Source organism: Epinephelus moara, chromosome 18 (genome assembly GCF_006386435.1).
Source record: "Epinephelus moara isolate mb chromosome 18, YSFRI_EMoa_1.0, whole genome shotgun sequence".
In the NCBI taxonomy this organism is placed as follows: domain Eukaryota; kingdom Metazoa; phylum Chordata; class Actinopteri; order Perciformes; family Serranidae; genus Epinephelus; species Epinephelus moara.
This window is the reverse complement of record NC_065523.1, coordinates 35175830-35201577: the sequence shown is the minus strand read 5'-3', so window position 1 is coordinate 35201577 and position 25748 is coordinate 35175830. Positions and strand designations below refer to the sequence as shown.

The 25748-nt window shown below is 42.3% G+C and overlaps 2 protein-coding genes across 2 annotated transcripts in view; one reads left to right on the top strand and one right to left on the bottom strand.

Annotated features, from left to right (window-relative positions):
• si:ch211-106h11.3 (CCN family member 1) overlaps positions 1 to 13321 on the top strand; it is a 16902-nt gene extending 3581 nt beyond the window's left edge. The window contains exons 3-5 of the mRNA XM_050069242.1: positions 1558 to 1998; positions 2478 to 2656; positions 7605 to 13321. Of these exons, the coding sequence (XP_049925199.1) occupies positions 1558 to 1998; positions 2478 to 2656; positions 7605 to 7910 (926 nt within the window). The 3' untranslated portion in view covers positions 7911 to 13321. The remainder of the gene's footprint in view (positions 1 to 1557; positions 1999 to 2477; positions 2657 to 7604) is intronic.
• On the bottom strand, positions 12947 to 25748 carry ddx39ab (DEAD (Asp-Glu-Ala-Asp) box polypeptide 39Ab). Its single transcript, XM_050069238.1, has 10 exons — positions 25602 to 25748; positions 24533 to 24749; positions 23063 to 23190; positions 19029 to 19305; positions 18810 to 18928; positions 18546 to 18677; positions 17288 to 17397; positions 16944 to 17088; positions 13879 to 14026; positions 12947 to 13502 (listed from the first exon to the last, which is right to left on the bottom strand). The coding sequence occupies exons 2-10, from the start codon at positions 24738 to 24740 to the stop codon at positions 13486 to 13488; spliced, it is 1284 nt and encodes a 427-aa protein (XP_049925195.1). The 5' UTR covers positions 24741 to 24749; positions 25602 to 25748; the 3' UTR covers positions 12947 to 13485.

The window sequence follows — 25748 nt, the reverse complement described above, 5'->3', positions numbered from 1 at the left end:
ACTTTAAACAGTCACTGAATTTATTTGCTCTGAATTTATGTCTTTGAAATTAAATTATATCATTTCTTGGGTTCCAATTTCATATGCTGAATTTTAACATATTTTTTTTCAGTGATCCAAAAATTCTAATTTCAGAATTTAAAAAAAGCAACAACAACAAGAAAAAAATAAAATAATTTCAGGTGGCTCTAATTCAATTGGCTAAATTCAGATCTAAAAATTCAAGTTGAAAAAAATTCAGATAGCAACATCTGGGCTACCCAGGACATGATAATGTCAATGACAATCAATATGGAAGCAAATAAGAGACATAAATATTTTTAATTCTAACAGTCACTGAGTAATTAATATTAAAATTAAAATATATATTTATACAGAATTCATAGCATTGAAATATTTTATTTGTTCTGAATTAATCTCTTGGAAATTAAAATATAAAATTTCTTTATTTGCAATTTCAAAAACTGAATTTTTTTAACAGTCGACACAAATTCAGATCCAAAAATTCAAGTTTCATCATTTCAAAAATAAATAAATAAATGAATAAAATAAAATGAAAATTAAATAATAAGATTCAGGTTTCTGAAATCCGATTGGTCAAAACAATTAGCCTCGATAGCCTATCCTGTCCCTGGTAGCCTGGGATATTGCTGTTTGAATTTTCTACAACTTACATTTTTCACATCTAAAATTGACCAGTTGAATATTTTTTATTTGTAAACACTGACAAAAAATATTCAGTATCAGCTTTTGAAACTGCAAATCAATAAGTGCTTGATTTTAATTTCAAAGAGGTAAACTCAGAACAAATACATTTAGTGCCTGTTAAAATTCAAATACTTTTGTCTATTATTTGCTTCCATAAAATGAGCCTGAATATTTTGACCAATCGCATTTGACTGTTCTATCTAAATTTTTAAATTTTCTACTTGAATTTTAAGATCTGAATTTGACCAATTAGATTTAAGTAACCTGGATCATTTTTTAATTTAAATTCTCAATCTGTAAATATTGACAAAAAATATTCCAAATAAGCTTCTGAAATTGCAACTCAAGAAACGCTATATATTTAAATTTCAAAGAGGTAAATTCAACACAAATAAATGTAGTGTCTGTTAAAATTCAAATACTTTTATCTCTTATTTGCTTCCATAAAATGAGCCTGAATATTTTGACCAATCGCATTTGACTGTTCTATCTAAATTTTCTACTTGAATTTTAAGATCTGAATTTGACCAATTGAATTTGAGTAACCTAAATGAATTTTTTGAAATTTATGACACTTGAATTTTTGGATCTGAATTTGTGCACATTTAAAAAAAAATCTAATTTAGCTTTTGAAATATTTTAATATTTAATATACAGGTAAATATAGAACAAACAGATTTAGATACAAATTAAAATAATTCACTGCTATGAATTTAGTGGTGTTTTAATATTAAGTATTCAATAGCTGTTAAAATTCAGATAGTCATGTCCTTATTTGCCTCCACAGATATCTGAACACGTTTGTGTTTCAAAGTATTTTAACCGACCTGTCTGTTTCCTTTCCCTCAGCAAAGGCAGAGGGCCGCTCCTGCGAATACAACGGCCGCATTTATCAAAACGGCGAGAATTTCCGCGCTGGTTGCAAACACCAGTGCACCTGCATCGACGGAGCGGTGGGCTGCGTGCCCCTCTGCCCCAGCCACGTGCCCCTGGCGTCCCCTTCCTGTCCCTCTCCACAGCTGGTCAAAGTACCAGGCCAGTGCTGCCTCACCATCGACTGCCACAAGGGAACCACCGTCGTGCCCCCGGTGCACCGTCGACCCCAACCTCCAGCTTACCCGCCTTACCCCTTCATCCCCTACCCAGCCTACCCCTTCCCGAAGCCTTACCCGAAGCCTTACCGGAAGCTGTACCCCTACAAACCCAAGAAGGAGAAGGACACCCTGGGCAACGAGCTGGTGGAGGTGGGGCGCAAGTGGGACAAGCCACGTGGAAACAAGCACCTGGCGGGTAAGAGAGGGTGCCGCCGTGTCGCCTCAGAGTGCCGTCTGTTTCCTCTACGCAGTAAAGCATCATGTTTATGTTTTAGTCATTTTAGCCCCCTGACGCACAAACGGCCTCACTGTGAGCCTTTTCCTCTGCATCTATGTGTGTGTGTGTGTGTGTGTGTGTGTGTGTGTCAGCATTTATGTGAGGCTTGTTTTCCACTGGCTCCTTGCACACCAGAGGTGCTCTCACACACTGCTCTCACACAGCACATACCTCTGTCACCCAGCTTTCCCCTCTCTGTAATCACCTTCTCTATGCGTCAGTGTTGCCTGTTCACTGAATGAGACCAGTGTGCTTTGCATCTCTGGACCTCTCCTTCTCCGTCTCTCTCCCACCGGCCCTTTTTACCCCAGCGTCACTTTGCTGATCTTGCTTCTCTGTCTCTGACTCGCCAAACTCTGCATTGTCATCTCACACGTCCTCTATATCATCTCTCCTAGCCTGGAGGCAGGTGGGAGATCAGTGCGTGGTTCAGACTACTTCCTGGTCCCAGTGTTCTCGGAGCTGCGGGATGGGCGTCTCCTCTCGTGTTACCAACGACAACGCCCGGTGTAAGCTCATCAAGGAGACGCGTCTGTGCAACATCCGGCCCTGTAGCTCCATGTCCATCCCAGTCAAGGTGAGGAGTGTGTGGTGATTTTAAGACTCTCATGAAGCGACAGAATGCAGCTCTTCCTCTGACAGACCACAAACACGCAGAGCAGCCACCGGGCTAAATAGATTCAGGAAAGGTTTGCTCTCCAGGGGACAGATTGGTATTAATACCGTGGCATGTGTACAGACCCCACCCACCCTGAATCCGTCTGTAGCTGAGCCCTTTCTGGTCCATTTGGTCTATTCACAGTTCTGTTGCTGTGTGGGAAACATCCTCAGCAGGATGACGACAGAGCAGATTTAGACCAAGTTTCCTCTCTGCAGCTTCGAGCTCAGTTCTTGGTAGCCCCTCTGTAAATGACAACTAAAGCATTTGGTTGCTATCTAGCACAGAGTTAGCTCTCATGTCTGTACGGTAAATATGAAGCCAGTAGGAAGTTAGCTTAGCACAAAGACTGCACATAGAGAGAAACAGCTACCCTGGCTCTGTCTACCATCACTCTAAATCTCAGTAATTAACACGTCTTAACATGTTGTATCCTTTCAATCATTGATTCATTTTCTGTAACCGATCATCCTGTTCAGGGTCGCAAGGGGGCTGGAGCCTATCCCAGCTGACACTGGGTGAGAGGCAGGGTTCACCCTGGACAGGTCACCAGACTATCACAGGGCTGACACATAGAGACAGACAACCATTCACACTCACATTCACACCTACGGACAATTTAGAGTCACCAATTAACCTGCATGTCTTTGGACTGTGGGAGGAAGCTGGAGCACCTGGAGGAAACCCACGCTGACACAGGGAGAACATGCAAACTCTAGGAACCAGGGACCCTCTTGCTGTGAGGCGACAATTGAGGCTGAAGTGTAGAGATATAATTTCGACATTTTACAGAGGGTTCTTGGCTGACGGTGGTAGCTTCCTAATCTATAAACAGAAGTCTGCACATAGATGCAGAATCTCCAGACAACAAGACCAGATTTTGGTATCAGAAGTGTTCCGATTGTAGTCCATGTACTATTGAACAATTGCGTTTGAGCAAGCTTTGGCTGCATGCAGGTAAACAGCCCGTATACACCAGTCCAGCACATATGGGAACCTCACAAAATGTCAAGGGGATAGAACGCCAAAGATCCTATTATAAAAACATGTCTAATAATTGTTTTGTGACCTTGCCTGAACCTGAGCATTCACCATTCCTAAATACCATAAATGAAAGTTGATCATTAAGTCCCTTTAGTCCTCCCCCATCCAAGTGGATCAATGACCCAACACAGTGGCCACTATATCTGATTGAATCACCAGGTATCAGTAGGATAAGTGTTGTTTGTTAACAACCAACTGTTTGATCTAGGTTGAGATTTAGTCGGAGACAGCTGTCTGATGCTGCCACAGTATGACTGTGCTGCAGCACCTTCCTACTCAAGCTAACGTTAGCTATCTATCAGTATCAACTGTCACCAGCATCATTTAGCATTTTCCCGTTTCTCTCTTTATGTGACGGTGCGTTGCTTTTGTCCAAAAGGGGACATGGAGTTGGGGGTGAAACCTTACCGCTCAGGTCTATAGCTTGGAGCCAAAGCCCATGCTGCTATCTTCCATCTGTTTTACAACATGGAAGGGAAACAAATAAGAGATACGTGTTTTCAAATTTATTGCTGGTGCAACCAACTACACAGCAACTCTTTGGCTAGTCTCTTACACAGACGCTGATGACGTCAGCATGCTGGCTGACTCTGTCGTCTGTTGACATTCCCATAGGAAAGTTGTAATAGAACTAGCGCTGGCTCCCAGCGGCAGTGATGTGATTGGATCCAAATCCGTGTACTTCCACACTTCCTTGACCAACGGCTGGTTAGCTTTGCCTTACACCCGCCTACACTGGAATTGCTGTTCCCGGAATTGTTGTCCGTAGTACAACAGAAAAGGAAGTGTTCAGTGCATCGCAAGAAGAGATTAAAATGGATATGATTTCATTTCATTCAGTTATATTGCAGAGCTGCAACGTCTCTGTTACATGTAACACACATGCTGTACCTATGGCAACGCCGTCACATGGTCTGGATATCTCCGCCCATTTCTATTACAAAATGAAAGATGAATGTCCCCAGACTCCCATTCCGAAGTATAGGGAGGCTGGTCACGCGAGACTACTCTTTGGCTTGGGTTATATATTTAAGCCGGTTTGTTTAACGTAGGAATTTGGAGACATGTTTCATCATCCTCAGTGTCCCAAAAGAGGACGTTGTGATGACAGCCTAGTCTGGATGACGCCTTGCTGGTCTTGTGTATCAAGAACAGAACAAAATACCATCTCAGAACTCATCAGCTAACAGCTTTTTAAAGTTTATCTGCATTTATAATCAGAAATCTATAATAGATATCGTCTCTCAACTCCAATTCCGTTGTCTTGTTTCGACTTGCTAATCGGACTGTAGACAATCATTGTCAGACTGATAGCTGATGTGTTCGGAGACTGGTAACTTTCGGCAGTCTCTGCTTAAGGTAGTTCTTTTCTGTGATCTTTTTAAAAACACAATACATCACCAACATTGTTATCAGCTTGTTTCTAAGTTTTCATTTTAAATAACACTGCAGCTCTCCCAGAACTTTTCAGAGATGTGACAAAGGGATAAAATCCCCCCTCACTCGTCTGCGGGGGTTTGCAGCTCTCCCACACTGACCCCGCGACGCTGTGGCAGTCAGCTGCACTCAGTGGCTCTCTGCTGTGTGATTTAAAGAGCACTTGATTCGCCCACTCTGCTGCTCTCTCACATTTCATACACAGCAACACCCTCAGAAACATTCTGCCTCTCGCCATGAGCCTCTCATGAGGCTGATGGGTTGTTATGCACCTGTTTCTCTCTGCTCTTCCAGTGTTTGCAGAGTTGCTGTGGGTGTTAATGTGTATCAGTGTCAATCCTTAACTATTGCTGGCATGCTCCCCTCGCTGGCACTCAGCGGTTGCTCTGACCTTTATTTTGTTTTTCCCCCGTCTCTGTACTTAACTGCATTAACTTTGTTTTTCATGGCTCACGGCTCAAATGATGAGTTGTTACATTTTGCTGTGCGGTATTCTAACAATGTGACTCTATGAAGCAGTGTTCAACCTGCTCTACAGAACGCGGCACATCACAGAAAGAAAAGATTATTAGCCATGCCTGCAGCTTAACTTGAACTATGGGTTGCCTTGAAATTTTGTAAATAATACTCATAGTCTCAAAAGATGAATCCCACTATTCATATTAGCCTTAGATAAAGTCAGTATTGATGGGAACGCCCACAAGACGTCACATCCTTTTACACCAAGGGGGAAAACAGAGCATTCCCCACTATGCTCAAGAGTTGCTGTGCTGCTTTCTGCATGTCAAATAAACATAAAAACCCAGAGTTAAGGGGTACTTTTCAACCTGGACTTTATTTTCCCATGTTTTTGTGTCTAAATAACCAATGGGAACAAATGTAGTAGTCAACTGTTGGGCGAGAGCAGCAGCCAGGCTGTTTGTTCAGTCAGTATACGAACAATAAAAGTGCTTGTTTTTGCCACTGACAGGCTCAGACTGTCATTTTAAGTCTCTGACAACATCGTTGAAAGGATCCCTACAGAGATAGACCTTTTTGTTAAAGCATAAGATCCTTTTTGTGTAACCAAAAACAGGCCGGAAAGCGCCATGATCAAACCCACCAGATTCCATTTAAATAAGTAGTAATTTTATCATCGTAAAACACGCTTCATTCAGAGTCAACAGAAAAAAATAAAATGTACAAATACTGTCTTGATTCGTCTTTCCGTAATTCCAGCAATCAGCAAATCTGGTTTGGTTAAAATAAACCCTTAATCCACCCAATTAGATGTGACAATATGCTGCTCTATACAGGCTAAAATTACTGTTTATTTGAATGGAGTCTGGTGGGTTTGACAATGGCGATTTCGGGGCTGTTTCTGGTTAAACAAAAAGAATCTTACTCTTTAACTAAAAGGTCTATCTCTGTAGGGATCCTTTGCATAATGTTGTAAGACACATAATAAAAATCTGTGGCAAAAACAAGCCCCTCTGGCGGACGTAAATTGACGGTGCAAACATGCCCCAAGTGGTTACATTGCAGCTTGTTTTGCTGATGCTGGATCACTCAGTAGTGAACCAATTTCAAACATTGTTGTTCCCATTAGTCACTTGTGAGTTTACAGACGTCTGTATTAAAAGTAGTAACAGAATTTTTTTAGCAACCCTCAAGTATAAGTTTGTTGTAATGTTTACTTCATCAGGTTTGACCTAAAACCTAAAAACCTTTATTATAATCTTCATCATCAATGATCAAGCCATGGTCATTGTTAAGGCAGAAATTATTTTGTCGTTGGTATTATCTTTATTCTCATGTTCAATATGTGTTGTGATACACTCACAGCGGTGGCAGCACGGTTGTGCAGCGGTTAGCATTGTCATCTCACAACACAAAGGTTCCTGGAACCCTTCTGTGTGGAGTTTGTTAGCTCTTTCTGTGTCAGCATGGGTTTTCTCCGGGTGCTCCGGCTTCCTCCCACAGTCCAAAGACTGTGAATGTGAGTGTGAATGGTTGTCTGTCTCTATGTGTCAGCCCTGTGATAGTCTGGTGACCTGTCCAGGGTGAACCCTGCCTCTCACCCAATGTGAGCTGGGATAGGCTCCAGCACACACGCGACTCCTAAAAGGTTATGGAAAATGAATGAATTTTTCTCACATGATAGAACAGATATCCAAAGGTTTAATTTCAGTCAACACTCAGTTTTGACCAAAAACATAATAAACTTTGTTGGGCAACATTGGTTGCCTTGAAACTTGAAAACTTGGAAATGCTCTCATGGTCCTCAGAGGATGAATCCTACTATTCATGTTAGCCTTTTAGCTTCACAGAGTCGTTAGCATGGCTTTAGACTCTTGTTAATCTCCTGAAAGACTGAATTCACTCTCTCTTCTCTCTCCGTCCCCAGAAAGGAAGGAAGTGCTCTCGTACCCATAAGGCCCCTGAACCACACCGCCTGTCCTACGCCGGCTGCAGGAGCACACGTCTCTACAGGCCCAACTACTGCGGCGTGTGCAGGGACGGCCGTTGCTGCTCACCCCGTCGCACACGCACTGCCAGCGTGACCTTCGCCTGCCCTGATGGCGAGCGCTTCAACAGGTCTGTGATGTTCATCCAGTCCTGCAAGTGCAGCGACGAGTGCAACCACCTCAACGAGGCCGCCATGCCTCCTCAGCGATGGCTCTACGGAGACACGCACAAATTCATCGACTAGTGGTATCAACCCCCGCCCCCAACCTACATTCCCCCATAAACTAAGACATTAACTCCCCCATAGTGACCCCCGTTATAGAATAGCTGTCCTTAGTGTATCTATGAGTAGACGTTAGCGAGGTGCACACGTCTTTTCTGAAAGATTATTTGGGGAGGAATGGGGCGAGAAGAAGGAATCAGACCGGCGCATCTCCACCTTGGACAGAGCAAAGTGAGCAGCCCCTGCTGTAGTGTAGATAAGAGGTTGTGTCTGGTGTCACCAGACTTCGACAGACTGTGATGAAATCTTTATAGATGCAACCGGCCGCCATGTTGCTGCCAGGCACCAAGTGTCCCCTGAACTCTGAGACTTTGGTCGGGGACGCTGGATCAAAAGCCGACGTGCTGGTGTTTCTTTTGTAGGTGGTGTGGAGCTGCATCACAGTCACTGAGCAACAGGTCCGACTAGTCAATAGAAAGCTGGTCTGACGTTGCTTCGGAGCCAAACAGGAAACCTGTTGGTGCACTCCGATAATTAGTATTGATAAACCAAATGAAGACTCACGGAGAAGACTTGACAGCAAAGACTGGGATCGAGATGGCAGAAGATGGAGGAGCATCTCAGATGTTCTCGCAGGAGTGTGGCTTGTGTCTTTTTATGGTATTTATTCACTGGTATTTATTGTTGAGACAGACATGATGACACAGCGGCCTGCCACCAGGGAAGGCGGAGCTGCTATGTTTGGAGCTTCAGCATGGCTGAACGGGGACAAAACAGCTGAGAGCTGTCAGCCACGAGAAGGAGAGAAGGACTCCCACAGATCCAGGGCTCGACCCTGGAGGTTACAGCGGTCAGAGAGCCGTATCTAATGATGGATGATGAAGGCTACAGGAGAAGAGGTGGTGCATACTAGAAAAAGAGTTGAACCTGACCGGTCGAGGCTTTGTGCGCATTAGCGGGGGAATATGTCAAAGGTTGTTTACACAGCTGGACTCATCCCCTGCCTCGCCTCCACAAGAGACTGAGACATTTAGCAAGCACCAGAAGAACAAGCCTGGGATTCTGGCGCCGAGACGTCGACCGCCTAATTCTGCGCAAATTACAATCCTGACTCGGAGGGGCGGCGAGAGCAAATCAGCCACTCTCTGGTTTTGCTGTAAAAATAAAAATTGAAAACTGCGTGTGCTGGGGTAAACATGTAATTTGTGACTGGCGGGTGGAACCGCTCTGGTGCCCAAATCTGGCCTGTAATCGAGCAGCATGCAGGCTCACTGACACAAAACAATAACTCATGCTTCCTCGTGTTTAAGTGGTGACTGTTTCTGAGAAATGAAGGCTGCGTTGTCAGTTGACGTCACTGTCAGAGGCGGAGAGGAGCAACACGGCCCTGCAGAGGACGGGGCCAATGAGAACCTGTATCTGAGGACATTTTGAAAGAGGGGACTTTTGTATTATTCTGTAACTGTTGTGGCCAAAATCCTTTACTATGACTGAAGAACTCGAGCGTCTCACTCGACTGGGACACGGGTTCAAGTCCACGCACCTTAAGACAGCCTTGGTTCATGACCTTTTATCTCAAAGGTAACACAGAGGGACTGAGAGGTCATTTCAAACTGATTTTTACACATTTTTAAGTGGGTGAAATTATTTAAATCACCATTTTAACATTTCAAAGATGTGTTTTCTTTCGTGCCATAAAATAGTGGCTTAGACATGATGTCAGTTTTTATGTGAAACTGGAAAATATTTGCATTTTCTACCATCTTTCGGCTACAGTAGGCTTCCGTAGGTAAAAAACTCGAAGCCTGACAACCTTTGAACTTTACAGGTGATTAACAAGACGCTATTTGCCTATGTAGATGCTGTGGTTTTGGTACTGTATGTGTAGTTTTGTTAAAGGACACTATAGAGCAGCTATGTACAGATGCATTGTTACCTTTCTTTGTAGTTCTATCTGCTGTATAAGGGCCAATCCGTTTACCGAGTTATACTGAAGTAGTCCACGTATAGTTTAGCACTGAACAGAGCAGGGTTCAGATCCTTTATGAGCATTAAGTGCCAAGTTGAAAGCATGATGATTGTATGTCTTCTAGTGTGCATTAATACCATCTGTAATAATAAAGTCATGCTTTGAAAGATTACATATTAAAATAAATGTTCACATGTTCCACACAACGACTTCTGTTGGAAACTGGTTGGATTTAAGAGTTGGAGTGAGTTCATCATTTTGCATTTTTAATAAAGACATTTTCACTTCCTCACTCGGTGTCAAGCATTTACCAAAGTCATAACTGTCCCATTGTGTTGGATCAGTGGCCTCCCTCTGGTGCAGCCAAGGAGTCCAGATTTCTCCTTAGTTCAAGGTCCACGCAGTTTAATATATTCAGCATCATACTTGTGTTTGGTCACATTGTCGAGGTAGTTTGCTATCCTGTTTTATGTTGTGTTCACACCGGGTGCAAATTAAATAACTTGTGCAAGTGAAGTGTATGTAAAGACGAGATTAAACAAATTCCCGGCAGGTGGCACAGTGCATAAATGAAGCAAGTAGCGCGATTTTGCGTCATTTACTTATTCGCAAGAGTTGAAAAATCTGAACTAGCGACCAATTCGCGCTGGATAGCCAATCAGCATTGAGATTCTCCGGGTGTATGATGCAGCGGAAGTTCATTTATTGATTCAGCAATTTCACGTACGTATGAAGCAAGTCAACACTAAATTTTCTAGCAATCAAACTAGCCCGAATAACGCAATGTGAAACTTTGCATCATGGTTGGTGTGAACACATAACATAGCCTGGATGTTGCTATTTGAATTTTTCCAACTTGAATCTTTAGATCTAAATTTGATCGGTCAAACTTGAGCAGCCTTAATTTTTTCTTATTATTTTTAATTATTAAACTTTGATTTTTGGATTTGAACTTGTGAACACTGAAAAAAAAATCAAATTAGTTTTTAAAATTCCAATCTTGAGACCTGAACTTTTGTTTGGTATGCTTTTTAAATTTTTCCAAGCAGTAGGGATCAGTAGGACCCGACAAGTATAAAGAACTTAAGTCCCAATGTCTTAACAAAAGAGACGATAATAATGTCTTCAAATGAGTGCTTCCTGATTAACAGTGTCTTATGTTGTTGCTAAAATTCAACTTTGTTGCCGTATCAATTTACGAACATTATTAATCATAAATAAACAAGTTTCAATCATAAAATAAGATCAGGTTTTGGATCTTGTCTACTTTTGTTTCGAGATCGGCTGCAGTCTAACTTGGCAGGGATGGCGGCCATCTTGTTTTTACATGGAGTATTGACAGTGTATTGTGCTTTTGCTGCCACTAGATGGCACAAAAAAGTGTCCACGAAAAAGGACAACAGGTCTAAGTTAAAGCCCAATCCCAATACCCCTCCTTGTCCACTACCCCTTGGCCCTCAAAATGAAGCAACGAGGGGTAGGGGTTGAAATCTTTCCCTAGGAATTGGGACACCACTCACTACGTCACCGCGTCGGTTACGTTCATGCATACGTAACTATTTTAAACAGGAAGCTGCGAGCCATCTACATTTCCAACCGGCATCTACAATGGAGTCTCATTCATCTGACAGATCGCGTTTGCCACATTCAGCATGCTTCGTTTGATGAACGACAGACGACAGGGGACTTTTGCTGGCTAGCTAGCTAGCTAACCGGCTAACATTATGAGGCAGCATAGTTATACTAGCTGGCGTGTTATCGTAATGTGAAAAGTCCGACAATTTTGCAGAACAGGTCAGATGACAGATGCCAGATAATGCGAGCTAGCTAGCTAGCTAACAAGCAACCTGACAACGGTAACGTTAGCTATGTATGAACTTTTTTCCCCGTCTCTTGCTCGGTGGTAGCCATGGCGACGTCTATCCCTCGCTGGCAAGTCAGCATCTGAAATCCCTCGCTGCAAAGGGCTAGTTTCATACCCACTACCCCTCGTTATGCCCCCTACCCCTACACGCAAAAAAGAATTGGGACACCACTACCCCTCGCGGGAACGCACAAATGTAGGGGTAGGGCCAAGGGGGGGTATTGGGACGGGCCTGTACAATTAAGTATAAAGTGCATGTCAGGAGGTTAAGAGGTCAATTCAGAACAAATTAATTCAGATACATGGTTTTCAAAGTAAAAAATTAGTGGTGTTAAAATTTATTAAATATTCACTGGCTGTTAAAATTCAAATACTTCTGTCCCTTAACAGCTTCCATAGCTTCTGTGCAGGGGTCAATGTCTATGCAGGCATTATGGGTATTAGAGTGAAGCAGGTTTGGTGTTGCAGCAGTATTAGGTTAAGGTATAAAAATTGATACCATGTTCATTTGCTTACCTACAGTAATGGGAAAAAATGCAATCAGTCGAAAAATCTCACCTATATTTGTTTTTTTAAAAGGGAGACTTGTTAACACTTTCAGAACAAAAATTGTCATAGTAATAAAGCATTTGTTTTCATTCCTTTAAGTGTTATAACTAATAATTGTGCAGTACCGTATACCGGCATACCGTGAAACAGCAATACTTTGAGACGGTTACCATACCATGAAAATGTCATATACTATGCACATCTACATTTTGTCAACAGGTAAGTGCAGGTACAAAGATAGCATTGGGTTCAGTGTTAAGTTTAATAATTTTTAGCATGAGAAATGTGGACATTCAGGCAGTTTGACTAATTTTAATGGAATCAAATGATTGATAGGTGAAATTTGATCAAATGTTTGACTTTAACCTCACAAATTAAAATTTAAGCCTATTTAATGACTTTAAAGGCCTATAATTTTATTTTAAAAATTGAACTTCATACATTTTAATGGCCTGCAGACACCATGTTTTTATCTGCAACACCATGCCACTGTGCTTCCATTTGCTAATTAGCACTAAACACAAAGTCCAGTACCATTTATGACATTTTGTGATGTGTGAAATAGTTTCCAAAACTCCAAAAATGACACCAGCAGACACACTAAGCATCAGTAATTTCATTATCTGGTGTGCTCATGACACTTAACATAAAAACTGGCACATTCACCACCAGGACTCCACTTGGTGACTTCATTTATTGGAGGCATTCAATTGGAAATTCAAAGAAAGAGCTGCCATGTGAGCCAAAATGTACTGAACTGTCACTACATGACTTTTTAAAGACCATCTGTTACAGTGGGGGGAAAAACAAGAGACACAAATCTTCCTATACAAACTAGTTCGAACATTAAAAAAGGGCTAAAAATCACTTGAACATGTTCTTCAGAACTACTTTCCTATACGTTTCCCTGAAGCTCTGCTGGAGATTGACATTAATGCGAATGGAGTAGAGACATGATGAGCCTCTCAAGAGACCACGACAGTAAAAATGGCATTTTATAAAAAGTTTTAATTTCATTAAGCAAAAAAAAAAAAGACAGTAAAAGACAAATTAAAATCAACCATACCCCCTGCCCCCAAAAAACTGACAATAAAAATAAATGTTTGGTGAACACAGGGAACGAGCAGAGCTTTCAAACCAACAGTGAAATACGTCTACGTCCAAATACAAGACACGAGATCCATGAAGAGGAGGCTGCTGCTCGGCCGGAGGACTCATCTGGACTGCTCGACTGCAAAGGGACAGAGGGAGGAGAGACATGAGCATGTGGAGGTTCAGCGTGATTAGCAACAGCTGAGCATACCAACTTTTCAGCAACAGGTTAAACATGTAAAGGCAGTTTCCATTTGATGGGAGTTACATGGCAGCAACAACTGCTGCCTCGAGCTGCCAAGAGGACTCTAAAAGTTTATTACAGCAGCTGATTATGTAAGGGGCAATCTTTAGATGACAAGATCTCACTGGATTAAACAGCCAGCGAAACAGAACATCGACCATTAGCAGTGTTGCTTTCATAGTAAACTCATTAATCCAAAAATTACAATCATTCCAACAGACTGCACTAAGAACATCAAGCATCACAGGCATTCGGAAGTGGAGAGGCTTACTGTAAGAGGAGATCTCAATCTCATCTGGCAGCTCGGCCACGTTAACCTCGAAGCGGTCCTGCACGTCGTTCAGAGTCTTGGCGTCTGTCTCGTCTGACACGAAGGTTATAGCCAGGCCTTTGGTCCCAAACCTACCAGCACGGGCGACCTGACGGAAGCAGAGGAGGCCTGAATGAGTTTAATCCCAAACACATGATGCACCAAAAAATGTAATACTTCACACAATGAGGGACTAATGACGGACTCGCGGTGCGGTCACACATGAGCGAAATTAACACAGGCAAATACTGGCTTCCTGTTCACTTCCATTCAATGGGAAACAAGGGGCAAATAAAAGTAAATTTGCATCTCCGCATCGAGTGAGTTCAACTTGGGTGAACTTTAACAGGCAAAGTTGAAGCATCAACAACTGCAAAGTCGCATGTGTGGAGGAGACACTGTTGGTGAAGACTCTGTCATCCAGGTCATGGTAATCCTAAATGCTGTATCATGTGCAACTGGACTCGCTTGAGTTTCTTGAAGTTTCACCTCTTGTCCAAGACGCTTCTTCAGTCTTGAAATTAAGAACTGAAGTCCAGCTGCCTACGATACAACACTGAGGAGGAGACACTGATTTATGCTGAGTTTAACCACCTGATATTGTTTGTTAGTGGCCATAAAAACACAACCTGCCAACATGAGAGATACTGCCTGGCTGACAGTAAGTTGGAAGACTGGCAGGGATCATAAGAAAGCAGCAATAACTTTATATTTAGCTGTAACTTTTAGTAGGCTAGCTGACGTTAGCTGGCAAGCTAGCTTCCTGCGTCATCACACTCGCAGTGCTCACATGCAACATGAAGATAACTTCATCAAGGAATAGTCACGCGCCTGCAATCGTGAATGTGTCACCGTGCCCTCACAACAAAATGACCTTTTGCTAGAATAGCATAACAGTTTTACCTCAGTAGGTGAGCACTCCTGTGATCAACAGCTTGGTGTAAAGTGGTTATAAAACTCATCAGAACAGACTTAAGTCTTTTTTTTCGTCTAAAGTTTCGTTAAAATCAAACATGTTTAACACGGTTGTATGTTTCTAGTCTTGGCTCAAGTAAATAGTAGGCCTTGGGGATTTGTCAAATTTAATTTTTGATTATGTTCTTGGCTTCCAATGGTCATGAAACAAGATAATCAAGATTATTGCGCCGCATTACATTTCACAATATGCTCTCATTTTGTCTTGTGTTATGAATCCAGTGCACAACTTTCCTGTACAGCAGTGCGCTTAGTGTTTACTTCTTGAAAGCAACTAGCAACAAATTGGATTATTCAGACGACCAGGGAAAAAGCATGAAATCAGTTTGAATACATTAGATGGCCTATTTGAGTCCCTTTTTTTTTAGACCATGCTATGTAGCGTGTGAAATAGGGTATGGTGAATGTGCTAGGAAAGGTAGTATCGGCACTGTCACTACCTGTAGCTTGCATGAACGGAGCCTGGGTTTGTTGAAGGTGGCAGTGCTGTTTGGGCTGAGAAAGCCTGTGAGTTTATCTTCTCTATCTCCTTTAACTTTAGCTTATATTGGCATTATGATATGTAGCATGTGAAATAGGGTATGGTGAATGTACTAGGAAAGGTAGTATCGGCACGGTCACTACGGGAGCTCGCATAAACGGAGCCTGGGTTTGTTGAAGGTGGCAGTGCTGTTTGGGCTGAGAAAGCCATGTGTAAGTAAGGTAAAGGAGGTTGTTGGGTTGGTGCGGGGAGCAGTGAGACCTGGCATTAGGGGAGTGTCTCTGGGACGTCAGAGATCACTGTCTAGCCTCCTGGAGGTGTCGTGGGACCAACTAGACAAAACACTGGTGAAAGGACGTTCCCACCTGATGACCCCAAAGACATGTTAGTTATCACTGCTCACTGGTCTGTATAGTTAAGCCTTGCCATAATAGCTTATCATAGGGCTTAGGAGGTTATTCACTGAGTGCTTTCTCTAGAGCACAAACTTCTTGGGTTTATTTGAACATCATGATCAGTGATCACAGTCCAAGGCTGTTCTGCCAACAGTGCGGGGTCTCCCTCTGCTCTTTTGCACCATGCTTATATTTCTTATAAATTTCTTATAAATATTTCATTTCTCTACATTGTTTTTCAGTTAAATTATACTCAACGTTTAAAAAAAAATATCCAGTTTTTAAAGTTTTAAATGTTCAGTCAACGCACAATGTTTCCAAAGTCGAGGAGTATTCGTGTTCAATAATCGTGATCTCAACATTGCCCAACATAATTACAATTTCGGTCTTAATTGAGCAGCTAAAGCTAAAAGTGACGTTTGAAGACATGAACATTATCAACAACCAATAGCTGTGCTCTCTCCAGCACCAAAGAGGAAGCAGTGAACTGGGTAGACAGTAAACTCTGTTGAGGTGCAAGAACGTGAACAAGTCTTGGTTCTCTTCTAATCTGGAAAAGGAGGAGAAGCTGATGGAGTTGTGATGTGACCAAGAGACTCAGTGTTTAACTTGTCACGTGTCTGATCCACCATCCAGCACCTATTTTAGTGAGAAATCTTAATATCTGAATCTTTCAACCTCTAATTCCAATGGTCTCCTTCCACTAAAACATTGCAGCTACCCAAAGGAGGCTCGTTAAGACTTCAAAATCCAAAAGGTTAAGTTTGTTCGCAAATACAGTTTCTTTAAGGAACCAAAAGGAATACTGTCGACGTGTTCATAGTTCTTAAAGTGAGTTCGGCGTATGGGGCAGGATGAGACATAATCTCAAAAGGAATTTAGTTGTAGTCTTACAAATAGTTGCTCTGTAAAATCCCATGTCTTTGCAAAATCTTTCTGTGTGTGATTAAAACCTCACATTTCTTTAAAAGGACAAAGTCTGACACCTTCTCACATCTAAAAAGTCTTTTCAAAGTCTTCTAGTGTTCGGTAGAAGTAACAGAATCATGCAGGTTATGGCACGCCTCTTAAAAACAAACTTCTCTAAACCAACTTCCCAGAACACCGAGAAGCTACACCGAACAAACATTAAGGGGAACAAACAGGTGCAGCTCTTTCCCCTCTGAAGTTCTCACCCTGTGCAAATAGGTGTCAGAATCTTCTGGCATGTCGTAGTTGAAGACGATATTGACTCGCTCGATGTCCATCCCACGGCCAAAGAGGTTTGTAGCCACCAGGATCCGCCTCTGGAAGTCCTTGAATTGCTGATAGCGAGACAGCCTGCGGAGTAAGACGGGGGTGGAGGGGAATTATCAACACAGCTGCTGCAGACATTACTGGACTGTATCCCCCTTTGAAGGCAATGATGTGTTGAGTTAACTGATGAGGCCTCATGCTCCATAAACATACTTAACATTCAGAGCTCAATGGAGCATATGTTTATGAGAGGAGGTATGTAAGAGGAGGATGTGTGTCTCACCTCTCCTCCTGAGCCATTCCCCTGTGGATGGCGATGGCAGGGAAATTCTGTTCCACCAGGAGCTGAGCCAGAGCGATGCAGCGCTGCACTGACTTGACGAAGATCACCACCTAGAGGAGAAGCAAAGGCACTGAATTATAGCTGCTGAGGTGGAAACATGAAACACTAGTTTGACTTCTGAGGGGTTTCCTTCAGATCTTCAATTAGGAAACTTAAAATTATAGTGACCTTTATTGCAGCGCTTATAGGAGCAGTGTACAGGATTTAGGGACATGAATCTGGATATATAACTATGTTTTCATTGGTTTATAATCACCTGAAAATAACATTTTTTTTCCCCTAGTTAAGAATTAGCCATTTATAACTACATCCGATACGGTTGCTCTTCCATAGAGTCTATGATGTTGTTCCTACATTAGCTCAGAACAGACAACCCAAACCCTGATTCGAGATGGGGCAATTCACATTTTCCTAACTTTAGTTTCAGTCTTCTTGCTATCTGCAACCTCACTGTTAGATGCCACTCCAATCCTATGCACTGGACCTTAAAGAGAGCTCCTAAGGTGAAAGATTTAATGAAGTGAAAGTGATTACAACACAGAGAGAACCAGCAACTGGAACACTGCAGCAGTGATGGGTGTCTCTCACCCCTCCATCGGCAGTGATCACACAAACACAGCGTTTTAACTGTCTCATATTGTGATGCTAATTACTTTATTTCCATTGGGCCACACCTTGCTGGCTCACAAAAGCACAATTACACCTTTTAAAAGAATGCATCACACATTGTAAAGGAGTCGACCACGCCTCCTCATTAAAGGTCAAAGTTTCTGTTTCTTCCTTCTTCAGAGTTGCTGAGAATTTTACTTAATCACTCCTAAGCTAGGACTCCCTGCACGACAGTTTTTATCAGTATGGTAGAGTGATGGGGGCATTGACCTAGTGACGTTGTGGTTACGTGACGTGCACTTTAACCTTTGGGCTACCAAGGTGCTACACATTTGTTTTTGAGCTTAACTAAAGAAAAAGAGCTAATCAGTTCTCTTCAGGAGGTGCTGCTGGGTGGATTGTTGAACTTATTTTACAGATTTCTTGTAAAGCAACTTTTCCAGCTTATAGTGTGACAATAAGTAATAGAAAGACTAATTTTTTTCTTACATATTTGCTCCTATATTTGACAATTCTTAAAACTAGCAAACACTCAGGTAATACAACATGCTAATGGCTATAGGGATATGCAATATCTCCATCACTTTACCTGGTTGAACTCCAACACGTCGAGCAGGTCGAAGAGCTTGCGGTTCTTCTCGCTGTCCTTCAGTTTGCAGTAGTACTGTTGCAGGCCGTGGAGTGTCAGTTTGGTCTCGTCGTCCACAAATACCTCCATGGGCTGTCCCGGAGGAGGTGACAGAGATTTAAAGTGAGTTACAGTAGCCACATGTGAAAAACATCTGAAATTCAAATGTGCAGCAGCTACGATGCCCAAGCAGTTTGTGTTCAGAAACCTTCATCGATCACTTACATCCTGCATGAATTTGCGGCAGACCGGTCGGATCTCCTTGCTCAGTGTGGCGCTGAACATCATGACCTGCTTCTCGTGGGGTGTGATCTTGAAGATGTCCTGTACGTCACGCCTCATGTCTGTCACACAAAGAGAGGTCAGAGTCGTACAGATTAATACAGACTGATGGAATCAATAAGAACTGATCATGTCAGCCAATATTCAGACAACAGAACGCACCTAGCTGCTCCAACATTTTGTCGCACTCATCCAGAACAAAGTGCTTGACGTTCTTCAGGGTGAGGTTCTTGCTCCGGGTTAGAGCGAGGATGCGGCCCGGCGTTCCGACCACGATGTGAGGGCAGTTCTTCTTCAAGACGTCCTCGTCCTTCTTGATGGCCATGCCGCCAAAGAATACTGCAGCCTTTACCGTGGGCATGTACTTGGAGAAACGCTCATACTCTTTACTGATCTGGAAGGCCAGCTCTCGCGTGTGGCACATGACTAATACAGACACCTGAGGAGCAGACAAACAGAAAACACTGATTCAGACACTGTGCATCCTAAAAATTAAATGTGCCCTGACCCCACCCTTTGCCAGTGCAAGAGGACGCGTGGGCTCTCCATAATGCAGGCCTCAGGTTTTAAAGTTAGTCACTGAACGATTTAATGAGCAAACAAATGCCTGTTTCTGACAGTAAGCCAATTTCATAAAGTCACTTTTTGTTGACCCAATCCATGAAAATGTCGCCTTTATTTGCAATTACTCGCAATTATTTATTAGATTAATCGATCTGTTATTTTATTGATGTCGATAATTTTTTTGTGCATTAAATATCAGAAAATTGTTAAAAATGCCTTCTGTGTTTTCCTGGTACTATGGATGGGCAAATGTAGCCTTATGAAGCTTTGGGACTTTCTATTTGTGCCCAAAAAAACACAAAAAAAAACACTTGAAGCTTCAAGTGCAGCAAACGGTGGCATCCAGTGGTTTACAAAACTTACAGCAACCCTTCCACATGGGGCGAAGCGCCACAACACCTCTATGTTTTAAATAGTTTTTCCTTTTGTTTCATGTGCATGCAATTAAAGTTTAACACGCCTGTGTGCTATTATTAAATCTGTGATGCTTTTGTTCTGATGTGCTGCCTCAAATGTAGCTGATATCGTCAGATAATAATCCTTTCTCTAACCAGTTGCATTAGATGTTTACCCACACTGGTCTAATTTCCAATGAAGACAATAATGCTTCTTCAGAGCTCAGTGTAAAATAGCTTTACTGTGACACAAAAACTGAGCTGGTCCCGGGAGCAGACGGAGCTGTCTCAATATTACATTCACCTTTCTGCTGCTCACGTTCCCCTCCTGCTGTGGGTCTAATTGACAGAGCCCTTGTATTGTTTCGCCCTACTCTGGTCACAAACTCAGAACACATTCCATGTGCCAACCTGCTCCTGATACCATTGTGTCTCATCCTCTGAACATCATGACATCACCACACTACAGATGGCAGATACACACATCAATCTGAAAACAAATGCCAAATGCATACAATAGATTATGGCCAAAATGATAATCACAATTAATTTGATCAACATTGAGAACACAGTTATTGTTTTAAAAAGGAAAAAACATTTCTACTGCAGTTTCACACCTAAAATAACCAGAGCACTGCTTTCACTTCCATGTTGATGCATCAAGATAAGACTGGTCCTTAGTCACAGCACATCTCCTAGAAGCAAAATATCAATATTGTACTAAGCCTTTTACCCACGATTAAATCAAGAGAGCACTGCTTTCACTTTCACCTTGTGCTACATGCCTGCTAATTCAATTTTTTGCATCAAATGAAGACTTAGAATAACGTTCTTCATCTGAATTCAGAGCTTCTCCTATATAAACATATCCACTACTGTACTGTTTATTTACAACAGTCACAGTACGTACTGCTGCAGTGTTGCTGTCAAGGATGTCTTGAGTTGACGCTGGACAAGGACCAGGGGCCTGTATCACGAAGCGTGATCAACCTTTCCTGGGTTACCCAGACCTATCCTGGGTTGACTAACCCTAACAATGGCAATCAGGATAATCGGTATCACAACGCTGGATATCAACTCGGTAACTCAACCCAGGATTGCTTTATCAAGAGCCGTGAACGCGCACGCAGCGTCACCGAGCATCACTGAGCGTCCTCACAGAGCGCCGTATGTGAGGGGAAAAAAAGGTATTTCTCGTGAGGATCAGAGATTAATTCTACTAAAATATGAGGAGGAGAAAAGCAACTTTACAGAAAAGGCCAACACCGTGGCAGCTGCAGGAGGAGGAAACATGCGTGGCAACGCATAACGGGATGAATAATATTTAGCTTTAGTTTAGATTAGTTTATTTGCACATAATGTTAAAAACAGACAGCATAAAATTTACAAGATTAAAAAAAGAAAAGTGCCAGAGAGGTTAGAAGCCACTAAAAGCTTATCAAAGAAATTCCCCTGTCAAAACATCAATGAAATCACATAATAAAAAAAAAAAAAAACGGGTCAGGAAAGAAGAAATAGAGGAGGAGAGAGGGAAAAATCAAGACAAAACAAGGTAGCAAATAAAATGATGTGTAGGTTAAATTACTCATCACTGGTTCAAGTAGCTACAGTACCTGTACCTGTACATCTGACACTGATCACACCCTTGAATCCCATGAAATCAATGCTGCGCAGATGAATTGCGTGTATTACAATTATCGTCTAACATCATTGCGTCTGATAAATTGGTCTTCTTTGTCATAACGTTATATATGCTACAATAAAGCTTAAAGCTGACGCCACAATTAAATCATATCAACACCAAATTGATAGTCTGAATAAAATCATCCTGATATTGAGCTGTGTTAGAAATTAACAGCTGCGCAAAAATATACCTAGTCTCCCTCTTTAAAAAACAAAAAGGAAAATCCCTCAAACACCATGAAGTGTAGACATGATAGGCTACTTTCCACATTTCCAGCAGCAAAGCTGTCAATTAGGCCCATTATCTTTAACAGGGATCATTTCCTCCAACAAAACAAAATGTTGGCACTAATTAATGGTGCTATTAAGTGTCCGCAAATGATCAGTTTCTTTCTTATGAAGGGGTGGGATGAAAGTTCCACTTCTTTCCACTCCTTTTTGAACAATCTTTTCATTGTCTGTTGTTGTTGCTTTCTTTTCTTTTTTAATGTTCAAAATAAACTTTCAAATCAAAATCAAACGAATTAAACTTCTCGTCATGACTGGGCTGCATTTCTGTCAGCGGAGTCATTTTTCTCCGAACAGCTGATTGGCCAGTGGGTGGTGCGTTTTATAGGATCAGATTCAACCCTGAACTTACCCTGCTCCGGAGCAGGATAGCCGTTCAGAGTAAGTTACCATGGTGATCTACCCCAATAAGAACTGAACCGGCTTCGTGAGACCTAAAACCCAGGGTTAACCCTGAAGTTACCTCGCTGAGACATTAATCCTGCTTCGTGATACAGGCCCCAGGAGTCAGTGAGGCAGTGTTAACGATGTTATTCTCCTTGACCTTCATGCATTCATCATACTGCCGACTGCAGAGATTTTTCAGGTGGTTAAACAAGCGGCGTTGCTTTGCAGTGCAGACACAAGTCCCATACACTTTTTGCATATGATTTGTCGGCTCCTAAAACCGCAATACTTTCTAAACAACGCTTGATGAACAGATGACAGCCCATCAGCAGTTGCAACGTTTCAGTTAAGCCTTTCATCAGCTGCCTCTGCAGGGTGCCACGTAGCTCTTCAAAAGTGGAGGATGGCTGTTAGGAAGCACTTGATTTGATATGCAGCTGTGTTTACTACAAGCAGAGCGTGCGTGTTAATATTGGAGTCCATTGTGTTCATGTAATTGGGAAAGCAAAAAATGTAATTGTGATTTATATTTAATTACTTGTGCAGCCCTAGCTCACCTTTAGGATAACAAAAATATACAACACAATCTATTGAAACAGTGCGCTTCCAAAGCAAAACAACCTTCAGAGTTTTGGTATCAGTTGCACATCTCTACCTGAAGCCCAAGTTGCTGTTTTCAAACGGTATGTTTAATCCAGTCCAAAAATGCAAAGCTATTCCGTTTATTGTCATGTATGATAGTATTTTAACATTCAAGAAGCATGAAACTAGCTAACGTCAGCTCTTTTGTTTATATAATAACTGGAATGATTCATCGATAACCAAATAGTTGGTTAATCATTGCAGCACAGACCAAGTGTGTTGAACATGCGCACTCACCTGCCCATCAACAGGTTCAATCTGCTGCAGTGTGGCCAACACAAACACAGCTGTCTTGCCCATTCCAGACTTGGCTTGGCACAAGATGTCCATGCCCAGGATAGCTTGTGGGATGCATTCATGCTGGACTAAAGGAAAAGCATAAAAAGAAGATTTAAGCCAGTGCGTACACATTTCATTAGAACAGCCAGTATTTCAAGTTGTTGTACAGTGTGTCCAGACATGCAGGAACCCTGCTAGTATCCTTACATGGGACACACAAATATATACAGATCCTGTAAGTTGTGTACAGGAAAAAAACTTTCTAATTAAACTCCTTCACATCTACACACCCTCCTGTTTCTTAAATCCTCTTCTGCAATCCAATTCCCATCACCATCTGCCCACTTTTCTACCATGGGTTCTAGATGTTCTGCCTCCCACCTTAGGAACTCTCCCCCACATGACATTCACACTATTGACTCCCTTTCCACCTTCAAATACCGTCTGAAAACACACCTTTTCAAGCTGGTATATTCGGTTTGACTTAATGTTGACACACACTCAGTACGCTTACATGCACAGTTAAGCTGAGCTACTATTATAGTTCAACTAGGCCAGTTAATGGGACTACTGTCCTTGTCCCAGTATACAAACACAGGAGGGGACTTACTCACTTAAGTATGTCTGACTCCACTACGACAGATGGCAGTATGTCACCTTTCAGCTTGTTTGTATTGGACCTTTTGCCGGTTGACCCTTTTACGGCACAGACCAAACAATCAAGTGTCGTCCAGCTGTTCCACCACTATTTACTCCTTCAGCTGATTGTCTGTCAGCTCGTCCATCCAAAAAGACACAGTTCTGTGTGCAGATTTCGCCGTGTTTATTACCAGCATCTTCTTCTGTTACTCATTTAATGCTATTTGACTTCCAGGTCAAGGCCTTGGGTGTAAACTGTGGAGCACGCCCAGAGCACCTAGGCCATTTTGGGGCTGGTTGACTGTATACACGCAGGAGCAATTCACCTCCCAATCGAGTTTATCTGGGTGTGTTAGTCTGACTTTAAGAAAATGAATAAGATTTCAGTTGGACTTTGTGTGGTGTTTACATGTATTTTAAAAGTCTGGTTTTAGTCGGACTGGCACAAATCTATTTTCTCTAATGTGATGCAAACATACTGACCGGGACTTGCGCTGATGATGACTGTAATCATGATGAGTTTGTGCGTATGTTTATAACTATAGCTTGATTTTTGTCTAGCCATTTCATCAACATTTACTGTATATTACAGAGTTGTGATTTTATGATCTATGGATACACTGCTGCTTGTTATGACTGTGTCTTGTACGGTGTCCTTGATTGCTTTGAAAGGTGCCTATAACTAAAATGCATTAAAAAGTAACTAACAATACCCCACTTGAACAAACGTGTTCGTCATATTTACTGGTTGGTACATACAGCCACTGAAGACAACCAAATGTCCCTCACCTTCAGATGGATGCTCAAAACCACAGTCGATGATGGCGCGAAGCAGCTCTGGCTTGAGCAGAAAATCTCTAAAACCAGAGCTGTGGATGGAAACGTAGGACCCCTTCACCTCCTTCTTCCCTGCGGGCGCTGCGCTCTCAGGGGCTCCCTGAGGCTCCTCATCCTCTTCGTAGTCGAGCAGCTCGTTCTCAACATCGTTCTCTGCCATTGTGTCGGTCTAGAACAGCATAAACAGAGAGAAAGTTACTATTCAACTATTCAATCGTCATCTACAATGGCAGGGCTCACTCCCCTTGCTGGGTTTACATGTGAGGCTGTTCACAGAGCCCAGCTGTTGTTGCCAATCTTTGCGCCAGGTATCACCAGATACATTTACATAACGTGTGAGCAAAGGTGTGTTTGTCTCCACGGATTTATTGCAAGATGATGATGAACAACGTGAACGCTTCACTAAGCATTACTGTGTGTACTCCGCACACCCATTGTAAGATATGAGGCCAGTGAGTGAGCTATCCGAGCTAATATGTAAATAACTGAGAGGGAAGTATTAAACCAGATATACACGAAAATCTGCCCTCTGGTATACACAACTCTGATCGAGCCTAGCATTGGAGTTTCGCCAACGCTATCAGATTAGCAAACCGGTTAGCTTCTGAGCCACTCACAATACTGGAATGCTATTGTGTTGCATAACTGTTGCTAACGTGGCAAGCTAACTTACTATACGACCAAAACCCTTTTGCTAACTACCCAGCTGAACTACACAAATACAGAGATAAAGTATAAGTTATAATAAAGAAGACATTATCGTTGATATGAAAAGGCTACGCACTTACTGACTATGAACGAATGTGCGGAACAGCGGTGCGTCAAGCTAACCGACGCTACCGCTACGCTACAAAATGCTAGCTAGCTCAATTAGCATCCTAAAGCAAACAATAAGGGAAGCTATTTCATTCAAGAGTGGCCACTTCGTGACTTTAGCCATGTAAAGTAATTTTCGACTTCCTGGACGACAGGTTAATGTTTTGAAAACTCTCTAGTTGCAACAATAAAATCGTATTCTTACCTTTACGGTGTTAGCTGCGCGTCCACCTACAGATCAAAACCGCATGGGGAGGAGGCCTCTGTTGGGTTATACGACTAACAGGAAGTCCCGCCTCCGCCGGAGAGCGTCGACATGATTGGTGAATTTAGAAGACCATCGGCAAAAGCA